Source organism: Vulpes lagopus, chromosome 2 (assembly GCF_018345385.1).
Source record: "Vulpes lagopus strain Blue_001 chromosome 2, ASM1834538v1, whole genome shotgun sequence".
Lineage (NCBI taxonomy): Eukaryota > Metazoa > Chordata > Mammalia > Carnivora > Canidae > Vulpes > Vulpes lagopus.
In genome coordinates, this window is record NC_054825.1 from 172,353,074 (window position 1) to 172,368,505 (window position 15,432).

The 15,432-nt window shown below is 38.7% G+C and overlaps 1 protein-coding gene and 1 pseudogene across 1 annotated transcript in view; one reads left to right on the forward strand and one right to left on the reverse strand.

Annotated features, from left to right (window-relative positions):
* The window catches only part of LOC121479230, a 60,665-nt gene that overhangs the window by 32,610 nt on the left and 12,623 nt on the right, over positions 1-15,432 (reverse strand). Inside the window, exons 7-9 of the mRNA XM_041734694.1 lie at positions 9,137-10,489; positions 1,175-1,303; positions 940-1,088 (exon numbers count right to left, since the gene is read on the reverse strand). Coding sequence (XP_041590628.1) covers positions 940-1,088; positions 1,175-1,303; positions 9,137-10,489 — 1,631 coding nt within the window. The remainder of the gene's footprint in view (positions 1-939; positions 1,089-1,174; positions 1,304-9,136; positions 10,490-15,432) is intronic.
* On the forward strand, positions 777-1,576 carry LOC121485484 (annotated as a pseudogene).

A 15,432-nucleotide genomic window follows, 5' to 3' on the forward strand; every position in this document is an offset into this window, starting at 1 on the left:
CATATAGAAGCTCCTTCAAGGCTCTGAGAAACTGCCTGCTCTTCCGCATCTAAAGTGAGAAAACTGCACAGACCATACCTGGCAGTGTCTAAACTACATGATACCCACATGCAGCCCTTCTCCTAGCCAAGATTACAACTCCCAGTGCTCTCAGGGCTCACCATTGTCATTTAGTATCCAGAGTATGAAATCATGGTCACTGTAACTAGACAAAATAAATACTTGTCCTTTTTTTCCCCCTCTTTTTGCTGGTCAAAGCCCTAATCCATCATATCTTGCAATGAGATTAAGAACCATTGTGGGGCACCTGGATGGCTCAGTTGGTAGATCTGTGATCTCCAGGTCTGAGATCAAGCCATAGAGATTACTTTAAAAAAGAAGAAAAAAGAAAAGAAAAGAAAAGAAAGAAAGAAAGAAAGAAAGAAAGAAAGAAAAGAAAAGAAAAGAAAAGAAAAGAAAAGAAAAGAAAAGAAAAGAAAAAAGAAAAGAAAAGAAAAGAAAAGAAAGAAAAGAAAAAAGAAAAGAAGGAAGAAAGGAAGAAAGAAAGAAAAAGGAAGGAAGGAAGGAAGGAAGGAAGGAAGGAAGGAAGGAAGGAAGGAAGGAAGGAGGAGGGGTACCTGGGTGGGTCAGTGGTTAAGGTCTGCCTTTGGCACAGGTCATAATCCCAGGGTCCTGGGATCAAGTCCCACATCAGGCTCCCCACAGGGAGCCTGCTTCTCCCTCTATGTCTCTGCCTCTCTATGTGTCTCTCATGAATGAATAAATAAATTCTTAAAACAAACAAACAAACAAACATTGAATAGCGGACATTGCTGAAGGACCAGGTGCCCATGACACATTCACATTAGGTTACACTTAAAGGAGACATTAAGAGGCTATTATCAAACTGTCTCATTCTTCTTCTCCTTGATTATTTAAAGTGAGGTGTAATACACATACCAAAAAGAGCATAAAGAGCCTTGGCCTCATTCCCTCAGCAGCAGCAGCAGCAGATCCTGCAGACATGGCCAAGATTAAGAACTTCTTTAAGACCTTTAAGGAGGAGGTGCTTAAACAGCTGGAAGACCTGAAGGTGGGAGCTGTCCCAGCTGTGAGACAGCAAAGTGACAGGTGACAAGGTTTCCAAGCTCTGCAAGATCTGGGTTGTATCCATATCCATCCCCTGTGCTCTCACAGTTATCAATCAGACTCACATAGAAAACTTCAGGAAATTCTACAAGGGTAAGAAGGGTAAGAAGTATAAGCTCCTGCATCTGCAGCTCAAGAAGACACATGCCATGTGCCAAATGACCATCAGGAGAACCTGAAGACCAAGAAGCAGCAGCTGTACCAGCTGCGGGAGTACAAGGTCAAGGCCTGAGCAATGGCATCAATAAAACACAAACAAAACAGTACATAAAGTACACTGATGTATACAGCTTATTTTTTACCTATATGTGCACCACAGTGACTGCCACCCAGATTGAAATGTAGAATATTTCTGTCACTCAAAGTTCAGTCAGGCCTTCCCAGTCTAAACCCCCTAGGTGACCAATAATTCTGACTTCTATCATGACCAATTAGTTTTACTTACTTGAACTTCACATAAATGGAATCCTATAGTATATACTCTTTTGTGACTGATTTATTTCACTCAATATAATACCTTCAAGATTCACCTATGTTGTTATATACACCAGTACTTTCTTCTTTCATATTGTTAGGTAGTCACTTTCTGATGCACCTTCTATTGATAGGGTATTTTTGTTGGGACCACTTTTAGGTTAATATAAACAAAGCTTCTATTAATATCCTTGCCCATATCATTTGTAGACAAATATGTTCATTTCTCTTGGATGTATATTTAGAAGTGGAATTGAGGGTCATAGTACATTATAACCTTCTCTTACATTTGTAGAAAAAATAAAAATACTTTTAAAAGAATTAGTGTGTTTATACTGAATGGCTTTTAAAAATTTCTTCCTGACCCAGGTACATACCTGAACAAATCCATGTTTTCTATGTAAAACATGGATTCTATGTACTTTACTCTTTTCCAAGATACCCAGTAACTTAAATACTATGATGAAAAATTAATGATAAATACTATGATATAAAGTCAATGCTTGAATACTATGATGTAAAGCTACTTGATAAGGGAATAAGAAAGGAAAGAATATAAGGCTAAGCACACACACATTCATAACAATACAAGGAATATGTGAGACAATTAACACTGCTCATTTCTGTAACTGGTTACATGATTATGGTTCTATACCTAGAAGAGTGACATAAACTTTCCTTCCTCAAGGGTCTGGGTCATTCATAGTCCTGACTGGAACAGGTCATTGTTAGTCACTGACCTTGATCACAGCGCCATGATAATATTAACAGATGCCCTAAGAGATCTTCTATATTCCAGACATACTCTTCCCCACCTCCATTGTGGAGGAGTAGTCCAATTTCTCGTCAGTAGTCAGGATTAATGGCCCCAGCCAACACTGGAACTCTCTTCTTTGCCTGTGGATTCAGAGGTATGAGGAAGCCAAAGTGGCTGGGTGGCAGTCTTAACTTGCAGTTCCTGGAACTATTGTTGTGCCTCTTGATGGAAGCACCTCTCATTCTGGAACTAAGACCTCTAGGCCAGCAGGGAGCTAAGGCCTGGGAACAGAAAGCAAAAATTTTGCTAGTGGGTCACTAGTGGGTAAGAGTGAGTGGTACTATTCCCATCTCCACCTATAAAGGAAAACCTACAGTTTTCCCCTACTGCGTGTTTCTTCTCTTTTTATTTCCTTTACTACTCATACAAAATACTTACTTCTGACACTTCAGATCACCAAATGTATGGGCCATTTCCCCAAGTAATTTTCCAAGCACCAGCTGGATGGAGAATTCAACTCAATTCTAACATTATCTGCCTGGATATAGTGTCAGATACCACAGGCTAGGGACACCAGCCTAGGTGGTGTCCTAGATGGCTCAGTGGTTTGGCGCCTGCCTTCAGCCTGGGGCATGATCCATGAGTCCCCAGGATCGAGTCCCACATTGGGGTCCCTGCCTGGAGCCTGCTTATCCTTCTGCTTATATCTCTGTCTCTCTCTGTCTCTCTCATGAATAAATAAATAAAATCTTAAAAATATATATACCACAGGCTAAAGCTTCAGTCCCACAATAGTGGTCCCCCCCCTTCAGATGCCAATTGCAAGTAGTAGGTGTCCAAGTTACCCACAACTTCTGACTTGGATACAAATTGAAGGTTCCTATAACCCTCTGCTCAGTTTCAATTATTTTGCTAGAGCAGCACACAGAAATCAGGGGAACACATATACCAGTTTATTAAAGGATATGATAAAGGATAGATGTAACAGCCAGAGGAAGAGATACATAGGGTAAAGTCTTGGAGTACCCTGAGCACAAGAATTTTTGTCCCTGTGGAGTTGTGGTGCAATCACACTTTTGGTAGGGGTATGTTTGCAACCTAGGAGTCTTCTGACCCCTATAGATTGGAGATTTTTATGGAGGAGACTTCATCATTTAGGTACAGTGGGTCATTAGCCCCATTTCCAGCCCTCTCTGCTTCCCAAGAGAAGGGAAAGAGACAGGGCTGAAAATTCCAAACTTCTAATCATGGCTTGGTCTTTTCAGGGACCAGTCCTCATCTGGAAGCCATCCAGTAACTCACCCAGAGTTGCCTCTGGGTGATAGGGAATCACAAAGTTTTCAAGAGCCCTGTGTCTGCAACCAGGTCAAAGACCAAATATTGGAACAAGAGATGCTCCTAACGCTATTACTTAGGAAATTACAATAGTTTTAGAAGCTCTGTGCCATTGGATGCCTGGGTGGCTAAGTCGGTTAAGTGTCTGCCTTTGGCTCAGGTCATGATCTGATTCCATCAGGCTTGATCCCAGCAGGGAGCCTCCTTCTCCCTCTTCCTCTGCCTACCCCTCCCCCTGCTAGTGCTCTCTGTCAAATAAATTTATTTATTTAAAAAAAAAAAAGGGAGAAAAAGCTCTGTGCCAGGAACCAGGGGCAAAAGCCAATATATGTATTTTCTATTATCTCACACAACTCCTTGACCTCCATGTCCATGAATCCTGGATATTGGAGAAATAACCATTTATCAGATGCTGATTCAGAGGAGATACAGACTTATGGAGCCAGCACGGTTTTGACACCCCGCTGGTGCTATAACTGAATCTTCAAAGTGTTGTTCCATCCTTCTATCAAGCCAACTGCTTCAGTATTTATGGGAAACATATGACTGGTGAATTTGTTCAGCATGGACCCACTGCTGCACTTATTTTGCTGTAAAGTGAGTTCCCTGATCAGAAGTAATGCTGTGAGGAATACCATGAATAAGGCATTCTGTGAATCCATGGATAGTTTTATCAGAAGCTTTGCATGTAGGGAAAGTAAATCCACATCCAGAATAAGTTTCTATTCTAGTAAGGTCAAAATGCTGCCCCTTCCATGATGGTCCTATGTAATCAACCTGCTTCCAGGGAGCTGAACACTCCAGGGGATGGTGCTATACTGGGGGGCTCAGTGTTTGTCTCTGTTGTTGGCATATGGAACACAGTGGCCATAGCTGCGTGAGCCTTGGTGAGTGGAAGTCCATAATGCTGATCACATGCATAATCTCCAACCCTGCCACAATGACTACTTTGTTCAAGAGCCCATTGGACAATGACAGGGGTGGCTGGGGGGAAAAGCTGTTAGGCACAGAAGAGGCCATCCCATCTACTTAATTATTACAATCCTCCTTTGTTGAAGTCACTCATTCATATGCAACACAGGTATCTTCAATTTTTCTGCCCTGATTCAGACAAGTCTATCCATTTATCTCTTCCCAGATTTCATTGCCCAAATTTCCAGTCATGTTTCTTCCACTGTATTTGTCTGTGTAAGTTAGAGAACTCAAGTAGTTCTTCTGGACTGTAGCACCCCTCCTCATGGGTCACACTTCACACTGCACTTGGAGGAGCCTGCTGGGACTTGAGTCTAGTCATAGGCCTGCCAATAAAAGGGGGTGAATTGTGGGGATTTCCGAGAAGTAGCATTGCCTAGCATGGCCACTAACTCAAGGGAAGTCATTACACTTTCTTTAGGCAATGCGCAATTAATTCTATCAGATGGAAATATAAAGGCTGATGCCACTGTTGATTGGGAAGCCACTGCCACTAGGGGTGGAAAGGCCACTTCTGCTGATGAGGATGCTTCTACAGGCAAGAAGACTCAGAATTTAGGAGCTCCAGGTCCTAGCTACACCAGGGCCTTCCACTTGTCCCCATGCCATCTTATAGCATCCCATTCTTTCCCAATCGATGCCCTCGCTTTAATAGCATTTAACACCATTTAACTATTCAGCTAAGAATTTTCCATATGTTTCAAAAATTCCATTGTTCAGTTATTTCTCTCTTCTTGCATTTTACTGTAATCAGCCAGGAGGAGCCAAGCCACACCTCCAATTTCATTACTCATAAGTTCTACTTCCCACAAAACACTAGATGGAATACAATTTTGCCAAGTTGTCACTTTCTAAAAACAACTGCCTTTCCTCCAGTTTCCAATAACGTGTGCTTCACTTCCATCCAAAATCTCACCAGTACTGCCTTTACCATCCATATTTCTACCAACATTCTGTCGATAATTTATTCTCTAAAGATTTAAGTTTTGTTTTCAGCTCTTTTCTGAGCATCACCAGAATCACCATTAATGTCCCTATTTTTTTTAATGCCTCTAAAAACTCTTACAGCCCTTACCTATTCTTCAATTAGCACCTACTTCCGGTACCAATTTCTGTCTTGCTCATTTTGGGCTGCTATAATGCAGTACAATAGACTGGGTGGTTTATAAACGCATTTCTTACAATCTTTGAGGCTGAAGTCTAACATCAGTGGGCCAGCATGGTCAGTTTTTGGTGAGAACCATCTCCTGGAATAAAGACTGCCACTTTCTTGTATCCTCACTTGGCAGAAAAGTTTGAGAGAGTTCTCTGGGATCCCTTTTATAAGGTGACTAATCTCAATCAGGAGGGGTCCATCATCAACACTTAATAACCTCCAAAAGGTTCCACTTCCTGTCAACACATTGAGGGTTAGGATGTCAACACATGAATTTTGAACAGACTCATTCAGTCCATTTCAAGGCCCCAATGGTTTCACTGGAAATTCTACCAGACGTTTAAATAATAATTAACGATTCTACACTACCTCTTCCAAATATTGAGAAGAGGCAATCCTTCGAAACCCATTTTATGAGGCCACCATCACCATGTTAGCAAAATGAAGCAAAGACAGTAGAATAAAAGAAAACTATAGGCCAGTATTCCTCATGAACATAGATTGGAAAAATCCTTTAAAAAAAATCCTTAACAAAATATTAGCACACCATAGCAATCACAGCAAATCCAGCAATAGGTACTACATACAAAGTATGCACTACAAACAAATGGGAGTTTATTCCAGTGATGTAAGGCTTGACCAATATTTGGAAATTCATGACGATAAGCATAACAAGAAAAAAGAAAAATCATATTTTACTTATTGTATCAATTGGTGCATATTTCAAGTAGAATCTCAAGGAAATATAGAGGGTTCCATGGCAGTGTTTCCAGATAGCAAAAGGTTTTTCAAAGTTATAATTGAGCCTGAGAGGGAAAAAAAAAAAAGATCAAATATATGGTGCTGTCCTGAAAATGTAGCTTCAGAATAATGATGAATCTAACTTACCCTTTCTGTGAAACAGCAGGACATCTAAGAATTTCAAAGTCACTTTTCCATAGCAGCCTCATGGGAAGCCCAATACAGAGAATAGCCTGTTGATCTTTCGCCTGAGTGAACCCTAATAAAATTCACTGAAAAGTTTTTTTTTTTTAAAGATTTCATTTATTTATTCATGATAGAGAGAGAGAGAGAGAGAGAGAGGCAGAGACACAGGCAGAGGGAGAAGCAGGCTCCATGTACCGGGAGCCCGACGTGGGATTCGATCCCAGGTCTCCAGGATCGCGCCCTGGGCCAAAGGCAGGCGCCAAACCGCTGCGCCACCCAGGGATCCCCCACTGAAAAGTTTTTAAGACAACTGTACAGCTTGGAGCATTGCAAGCTTGAAATTGATGGGAAAGAAACAGTATGAAGTGAAAGGGCCTTGGGATCCCAAAACATGTACAGGCTAAAAACAGTCTGAGAAAACTACTCAGCTGTAAACGCAGGCTACCTTTCATGAAGGGGGCGGGGTGGCAGGGAGCATGACTCAGGGTAGAACCAAGACCTCAGTATGCAAACATGCTACTTTAGAGCAGAAAGACACTTAAATTGGCTTCTGTATTATGTAATAATGCAATTCACTGAATATTATAGAAGAGAAATGCTGTGAGAAACAATATATTACATTGTTTTTAAAAAACTAAATCTTCAAAACTTCATGTGTATTTTACTTTGCCACCCTTTTAATTCAAACTAACCTCGAACTAACAAGTGTTCAATTTTGAGCACTCAATATATTGCTGGCAACTATCTTATTAGATAATGATGGTCTACTCCATTAATTTCTACATTTGGTTGTAGTAATTACTTTTATTTATTTTTTTTAAATTTTATTTATTTATGATAGGAACACAGTGAGAGAGAGGCAGAGACATACAGGCAGAGGGAGAAGCAGGCTCCATGCACCGGGAGCCCGATGTGGGATTCGATCCCGGATCTCCAGGATCGCGCCCTGGGCCAAAGGCAGGCGCCAAACCGCTGCGCCACCCAGGGATCCCTAGTAATTACTTTTAAAACTCATTCTTTAACATATGAAGTACTGTGGGATAGGAATGATAACAGAGGTAGCAAGAGGGGATATAGATAAAAGTCAAACACTCGATTTTTATTTCCCAAATATGGTAGAGCATATTTGTTATCCCAGTGTGCAGAGCCTTGACAACATCCACAAATTTTGATATGTAATCATTTTAAAAAGTCATTTCCTTCAAAGGTTATAATTCCATAGCTAATTTTATCTTTAAAATAATATGGAAAAACTAAAATACATAAAAGTAGAGAAAATAACAAAAACAAAATAAACAAAAACCATGTACCCAACACTCATCTTATATCACTTTGACAAACAAGTTATCCATCCTTACTTTTCTTTTGTATGAGCATTTTTAAAAAGTTCCAGACATATCATCTTGTGTATAAACTTAACCTCTAACATTTTTACATAACCACAATGCTATTATCACACCTAACAAAAAACATAATTTTTAATATGATCTAATACCATCAATATTCCCATTTCCCCAATTGTCATAAAAATGTCCTTTTTACGTTTGTTCAGCTTGTGATCTAATGCATTGCATTTGATTGGTCTACATTTCTCCAGACTCTTAGTATCTCAGAGTTCCACCACCCTTTTTTCAATGCCCTTTTATTGTTTGAGAAGCCAGGTCATTCCTCTTGTAGAATTACCCACATTTTAGATTACTTTAATTGCTCCTTCATGTGTCATGTTCTTCTGTTTCCCGAATTTTCTTTAGAGTGGGAGTTAGATCTTGATCCTGAGATTCAGGTTCAATATTTTTTGGCAAGATGCATATGTCTTATTGTAACTCATTACGGTGGCACAAAGTGTTTTATCCTTTCTTTAATGAGATTAAAATCAATCAGTGGGCACCTACTGATCTTAACCTCTACTGAGAACTGTGCCTAGATCCATTATTTCATTATGGGCTGCAAAACCCTGTAATAAAAAACTTCAGCTCATCAACTTCTAGTTGCCCTAAAATACAGTTCAAGAAGAAATGGAGGCTAAATGACTTTTCAATTATCAATTTTTGAAATGAGGCAGTGCCCTCGCAACCTCCACAGGTATATTATACAGATGGGAAGAATAGAATTGATAAAATAGATAAGATCAAAAGCTCTTCTATGTTCACTCCTTTAAGAGTTTCTTTCTGGAACAAATTTCCTTAAGCTTAACATGGTTTTTAATGCTGAGTAAAGGTCTCTATAAATTCATGAAATTAATATATCCTTTCCTTCAAATAAGATCTCTTATTTGGCTTAGTTTTAAGCATGAAACAAAAGGGATTCCTTTACTTAAAAACTTCCCCTAGAATTTATTTTCTAATGCCCTTTAACACAAAATTCCAAGTGGAAGGCTTTCCATAATTATTTAGTTACATTATGAATTCGCTGATGGTACGTAAGATGGGAATGTTGTCTAAATGCCTTTTTACATTCCTTACATTTGTATGGCTTTTCACCAGAATGAATCCTCTGATGTTGAATAAGTGATGAATGAAGTCTAAAGGCTTTTCCACATTCCTTACAGTCATAGGGTTTCTCACCAGTATGAATACTCTGATGCTGAGTAAGTTGTGACAGCAGTCTAAAAGTCTTCTCACATTCCTTACATTTATAAGGTTTCTCACCAAAATGAATACTCTGATGTTGAGTAAGTTGTGAGAACAGTCTAAAGGTCTTCCCACATTCCTTACAATCATAGGGTTTCTCTCCAATATGAATACCCTGATGTGAAATAAGTTCTGAGTAACGACGAAAGAACTTCTGACATTCCTTACATTCATAAGGTTTCTCACCAGTGTGAATTCTTTGATGAAGAGTCAGGTGATAGCCACGACTAAAGGTCTTCCCACATTCTTTACAATCATAGGGTTTCTCACCAGTATGAATTCTCTGATGGAGAGTGAGCTGTTGCCGCACTCTGAAGGCCTTTCCACATTCCTTACATTCATAGGGCTTTTCACCAGTATGAAGCTTGTGATGTACTCTAAGGCCTGTACTACACAAGAAAGCCTGCCCACAGTCCTTACATTCATAGCACTTCTCAGCAATATTAAGTCTCTGATGTCGTGTAAGGTGTGCATACTGTCTAAAGGTCTTCCCACATTCTTTACATTCATAGGGTTTCTCACCAGTATGAATCCTTTGATGGAGATTAAGTTGTCCTCGTACTCTGAAGGCCTTCCCACATTCCTTACATTCATAGGGCTTCTCACCAATATGCGTTCTCTGATGTACTCGAAGATCTGCACCACATGTAAAGATCTTTCCACACTTTTTACATTCAAGGAGTTTGTCAGAAGTATGAATTCTCTGATGTCGACTAAGGTGGGCACACTGTCTAAAGGCTTTTCCACATTCTTTGCATTCATAGGGTTTTTCACCAGTGTGGATCCTCTGATGGAAAGTAAGTTGTTGGCGTACTCTAAAGGCCTTCCCACAGTCCCCACATTCATAGGGTTTCTCTCTATTATGAATTCTCTGATACAGAGTAAGAGATGGGAGTTTTCTGTAAGTAGGCAGTTTTTTCACTTGCCTGAAATAGCCCTCTTGAGGACCTTCTTGTCCCTCAAACTTCTTATACTTATAATCTTTTCTGATAAAGGAGTCTTCAAGGCCACAACTTCTAATTCTTCCCATGATCTCCCATGGAGATAAATTCATTTCATAAAGATCCTTTTCTTGAAATAACATTTTAGTGTCGTATCTGGACTCTAAATCTGAAAGAAAACAAGATAAATACATGCTATTTCTTATTCTTGAAAAAGTTAACAAGCAAAAGCTTTATAATAGAAAAAAAAAACAATAGAAAATAAAGCTCAGTTGAAGTAAATGAGCTAAAAATCTGTAAAGTAATCATGTATTTGGAGGCAGATCAAAGTTTGAGAATTTTTACTTAGATTTTTTAAGGATTACTCCTTTTAATTAGAATAATGTACAAACACCTTACCATGAATAAAATGACCTTTGTTTACCATATTATCTCAAGTCATTGTCTCCTTTGTTCCCTATATTCCTACCCATTTGTCTCCTTTCAGTTCCTTGAATATGTCATCATTTCTCCACTTCTTTGACCTTTTAACTGGCTATTAAATCTCCTAGAACAGCCAACTTGCAATCTCTACATAGTTGGGTTCCTTTCATATTTTAGGTGCCATGTTAAAAATCAGACCCATGCTGACTTCACCTAATTTACATCCTTTACTTCCTAGCCCAGTAGGAAGTTCCTTGTTTCTTAACGCTTTCAATTTTGTTGTTACATACATATTAATAAATTTTACCATTTAAAAAATTCTATTTTCTGGGATCCCTGGGTGGCGCAGCGGTTTGGCGCCTGCCTTTGGCCCAGGGCGCGATCCTGGAGACCCGGGATCGAATCCCACATCAGGCTCCCGCTGCATGGAGCCTGCTTCTCCCTCTGCCTGTGTCTCTGCCTCTCTCTCTCTCTCTGTATGACTATCAAAAATAAAAAAAAAATAAAAATAAAAAAATTCTATTTTCTTACCTCAAACCTTTCCAAGGGCAGAAACAACCTTTCATTTATCACTGAGTAACAAACCCATAACATACAGTAATTACTAATTATTAAATTCTCAAAATTAGCTAACAGTTATTGCATATGTTCTTTTGCCACTAATCTTATACCTTATTACACTGATTATGTATTTTTTATCATTTCCTATAGAGATGGGAAACAAAAACACCTCTAAGCTATCTCAGTCAAATATATAAGTGAAAAATGGTGATTTCTTTACATCTGATCATCTTTCCCATTGTCTACTGTCACTTAGATATCTCCACTACAGTTCATTTTTCACTTTGCATAGTCATGAGTAAACTCTCCCTGTTTTCACAAGGTAATGAGAGGTTCTACATATTATCTCTATTTCAGTTTATATAGCTATACCCATCTACATTACAAAGACTCAACCTGTTTTGTTCCTTCATACTCTCTCCTATATTCTCCCTGAAGTCCTCAAAGCGAATGCCATTTAGGTTCTACCTAGAGAGTATTTTAGTGATTTTTCAGGCATAAGAACGAGTTTATGCCATAGTAACAAGCTAATAAAAATCTGAGCAAAGAAATGCATATTTTCTCAAAAATTTTGCAATAAGACTTCACTACTTCTCAAAAATAAAATGCTAATTTAAGAGGCTATAATATAGGAACATCATTTTGAATATGTTCAAACTGGAAAGAATACAAATGTTCATCTGAATTGCTATGAAAATTAAAACATATTGGCATGATATAATACTGTATAGCAATGACAATGAATATACAAGTACATGCAACAGCACAGATCAATCTCATAAACATAATGGTGAGTAAACAAAGGCAAACATAAATGAAGATATACTGTGTGGTTCCATTTTTATAAAGTTCAAAAAAAAGTAAATGTAGAGTTGTTAAGTCAGGATAGTGGTTAATTTTGGTAGGGAGGAAAGACTAGAAAGAGTTAGGAGGGAGCTTCTAATAATCTAGCAAACCTCTATTTCTGTGCTAGTCAGATGGATGTGATTATTTTGTGAAAATTCAGTAAGCTGTTTACTTATGGCTTCAGGTTTTTTGGTATATATTTATGTTCCAATAAATTTGTTTAGAAAAGGATATACTAGAGTATCTGAGTGGTTCAGTTAGTTAAGCATTCAACTCTTGATTTCAGCTTAGGTCATAAGCTCAGGGTCATGAGATTGAGCCCTGCATTGGGCTCTGCATTGAACACGGAGCTTGCTTAAGATTCTCTCTCTCCGGGATCCCTGGGTGGCGCAGCGGTTTGGCGCCTGCCTTTGGCCCAGGGCGCGATCCTGGACACCTGGGATCGAGTCCCACGTCGGGCTCCCAGTGCATGGAGCCTGCTTCTCCCTCTGCCTGTGTCTATGCCTCTCTCTCTCTCTGTGTGACTATCATAAATAAATAAAAATTAAAAAAAAAAAAAAAAAAAAAAGATTCTCTCTCTCCAGGACACATGGGTGGCTCAGTGGTTGAGTGTCTGCCTTTGGCTCAGGGCATGATCCCAGATCCTGGGATCAAGTTCCACATTGGGGTCCTACAGGGAGCCTGCTTCTCCCTCTGCCTATGTCTCTGCCTCTCTCTGTGTGTCTCTTATGAATAAATAAATTAAATCCTTAAAAAAAAAAAAAGGGATTCTCTCTCTCCCTCTGGACCTCCCCACCATACTCACAGGCATTTGCTCTCTCTCTAAAAACAATTTTTTAATTTTATAAAAAGTATATACTAAAAACATTAAAAAATATGAGCAGAGAGATGAATATTATAGAAAATGTCACTATGAAATCTGTGTGTCTTCCTTTCTCCTTCTCCCATTATTTCCCTCCTTCCTCCCACTTTCTCTTTCTCTTTTTTCCTCTCTCTTCCCTTTTCTCTCTGTCTCCACTTCCCTACCCAAGAAAGCAATAAAAAACTGGAAACTTTGTAAGGACCTTTAGGAAAAAAGTCAATTTAAGGTTTAAGATAAATAATATAGAAATGATATATCAAATGACCTATAATTAGCTAAATTATAATGGTAGTAAATAAGTAGGCAGCTATAAAGGTATGACAAAGGTTACAGAAGATGGTAATTTCAAAGGATTTACTTGTAAACTAAAAAGTCATTAAAAAAAACATAAAAAGGAAAGTCATAGTCAAAATAAAAATAAGGTTGAAACACTTGTAAGAAAAATGAGAAAGTGTTGATAGCATAAACACTCATACAAATTATCACCAGTAATAAAGGTGATGAGCAGACAATGCAAAAAATTCAAAAAATACAAAAAATTAAGATAAAACGTCCATATTCATACACACACACACACACACACACACACACAAACACACACACACATCCCACAAAGTAGAACAAGTTATAAAACTCATCCTATAGAGCACCTGTTTGGTTCAGTTCATGGAACATGTGACTCTTAACCTCAGGGTTGTAAAAGTTTGAGCCCCACATTGGGTATAGAGATTACTTAAAAATAAAATCTTTAAAAAATAAAAAAACTCATCCTATAAAACTTAAAGGTTTTCATTAAAAAACAAAGCATTCCTCGGGCAGCCCCAGTGGCGCAGCGGTTTAGCGCCGCCTGCAGCCCAGGGCGTGATCCTGGAGACCCGGGATCGGGTCCCACTCGGGCTCTCTGCATGGGGCCTGCTTCTCCCTCTGCCTGTGTCTCTGCCTCTCTTTCTCTCCCTGCATCTCTATGAATAAATAAATAAAATCTTTAAAAAAAAAACAAACAAAAACAAAGCATTCCTGATGTGGATATAATGGACCTGCAACTGTCATAATGCCCCATCCCTTAAAAGATATGCCAGGTTAAGACCTTGTCATGTTGACGGGGCACGTGGGTGGCTCAGTCAGTTAAGCATCTGCCTTTGGCTCAGAACATGACCTCAGGTTCCTGAGATCAAGTCCCACATCAGGGCCACCTGCTCTGTGGGGAAACTGCTTCTCCCTCTCCCTCTGCCTCTCTCCCCTGCTTGCGCTTTCTCATTCCCTCTTTCAAATAATCAAATAAAATCTTAAAAAACAAAACAAAACAAAAACAAAAACAAAAAAACTTTGGCATGTTGAACATTCTCACTTAGGAGACTACAGCATGAACCCTGAGCTGTAATCTTATTCTGTAAACAAAGCATCAGCCATATTTGTTCCCAAACTTGTTTATGCCAGTTTTTATCCCTGCAAGCAACTAAGACAATCATTTCTATAAAAACAAAGTTGAATACTTTAGGTTCCTGCTCTACTTTAAACAAACTGAAACTAGAAATAACAGGCTTCGCATTATTTGTGTGATCTAATCAAGAAACAATCAGCTAGGGATCCCTGGGTGGCGCAGCGGTTTAGCGCCTGCCTTTGGCTCAGGGCGCGATCCTGGAGACCTAGGATCGAATCCCACGTCGGGCTCCCCGTGCATGGAGCCTGCTTCTCCCTCTGCCTATGTCTCTGCCTCTCTCTCTCTCTCTCTCTCTCTGTGTGACTATCATAAATAAATTTAAAAAAAAAAAATTAAAAAAAAAAGAAACAATCAGCTAGTCCTATAATGAAACAAAAGGCTGAACTAAATATCAAAAGATTAGCCTATAGTAAAAAATGTTAATGTCACAACTTTTAAAATATTTATAAAATATTTAACCATTTAAAATTAATAAACCAAACACTAGTTTGTATTCTACTGAATCAAAAACTTTAGTAAACAATGCTAATGTGAAAGCAAAATATTAGACCAATATAAAAGGAGAAACGTTATTTCCATTTGCAGAGTATCAGCTTTAATTAAAGACAATGAGGAGCATATTACCTGGTCATAAAATTGATTCGTTTCCTAAGGCAAGATGTCTTTAACCACCTTTTTTCTTTTGTTGATACAAGATGATATGGGATAGATTTATAACAGAGGCAGTTTTAATCACATTAACACCAGAGTTAATGTAGTAAGAAATCTGTAAATATTAAAACCCTATGACCACAGAGTTGTACTCCTGAGAATCAATACAGATCAAATACTGAATAATCCATGTTCCAGGAAAACACTAAATAATCCTCACATTCTGCTCATAATCTTACTGTTTATTTCAACAAGAAATCAGAAGCAATTAAAAGAAATATATGTATTCTCCCCTTCACAGTATTCAACCAAACTGTGTCCATATCCT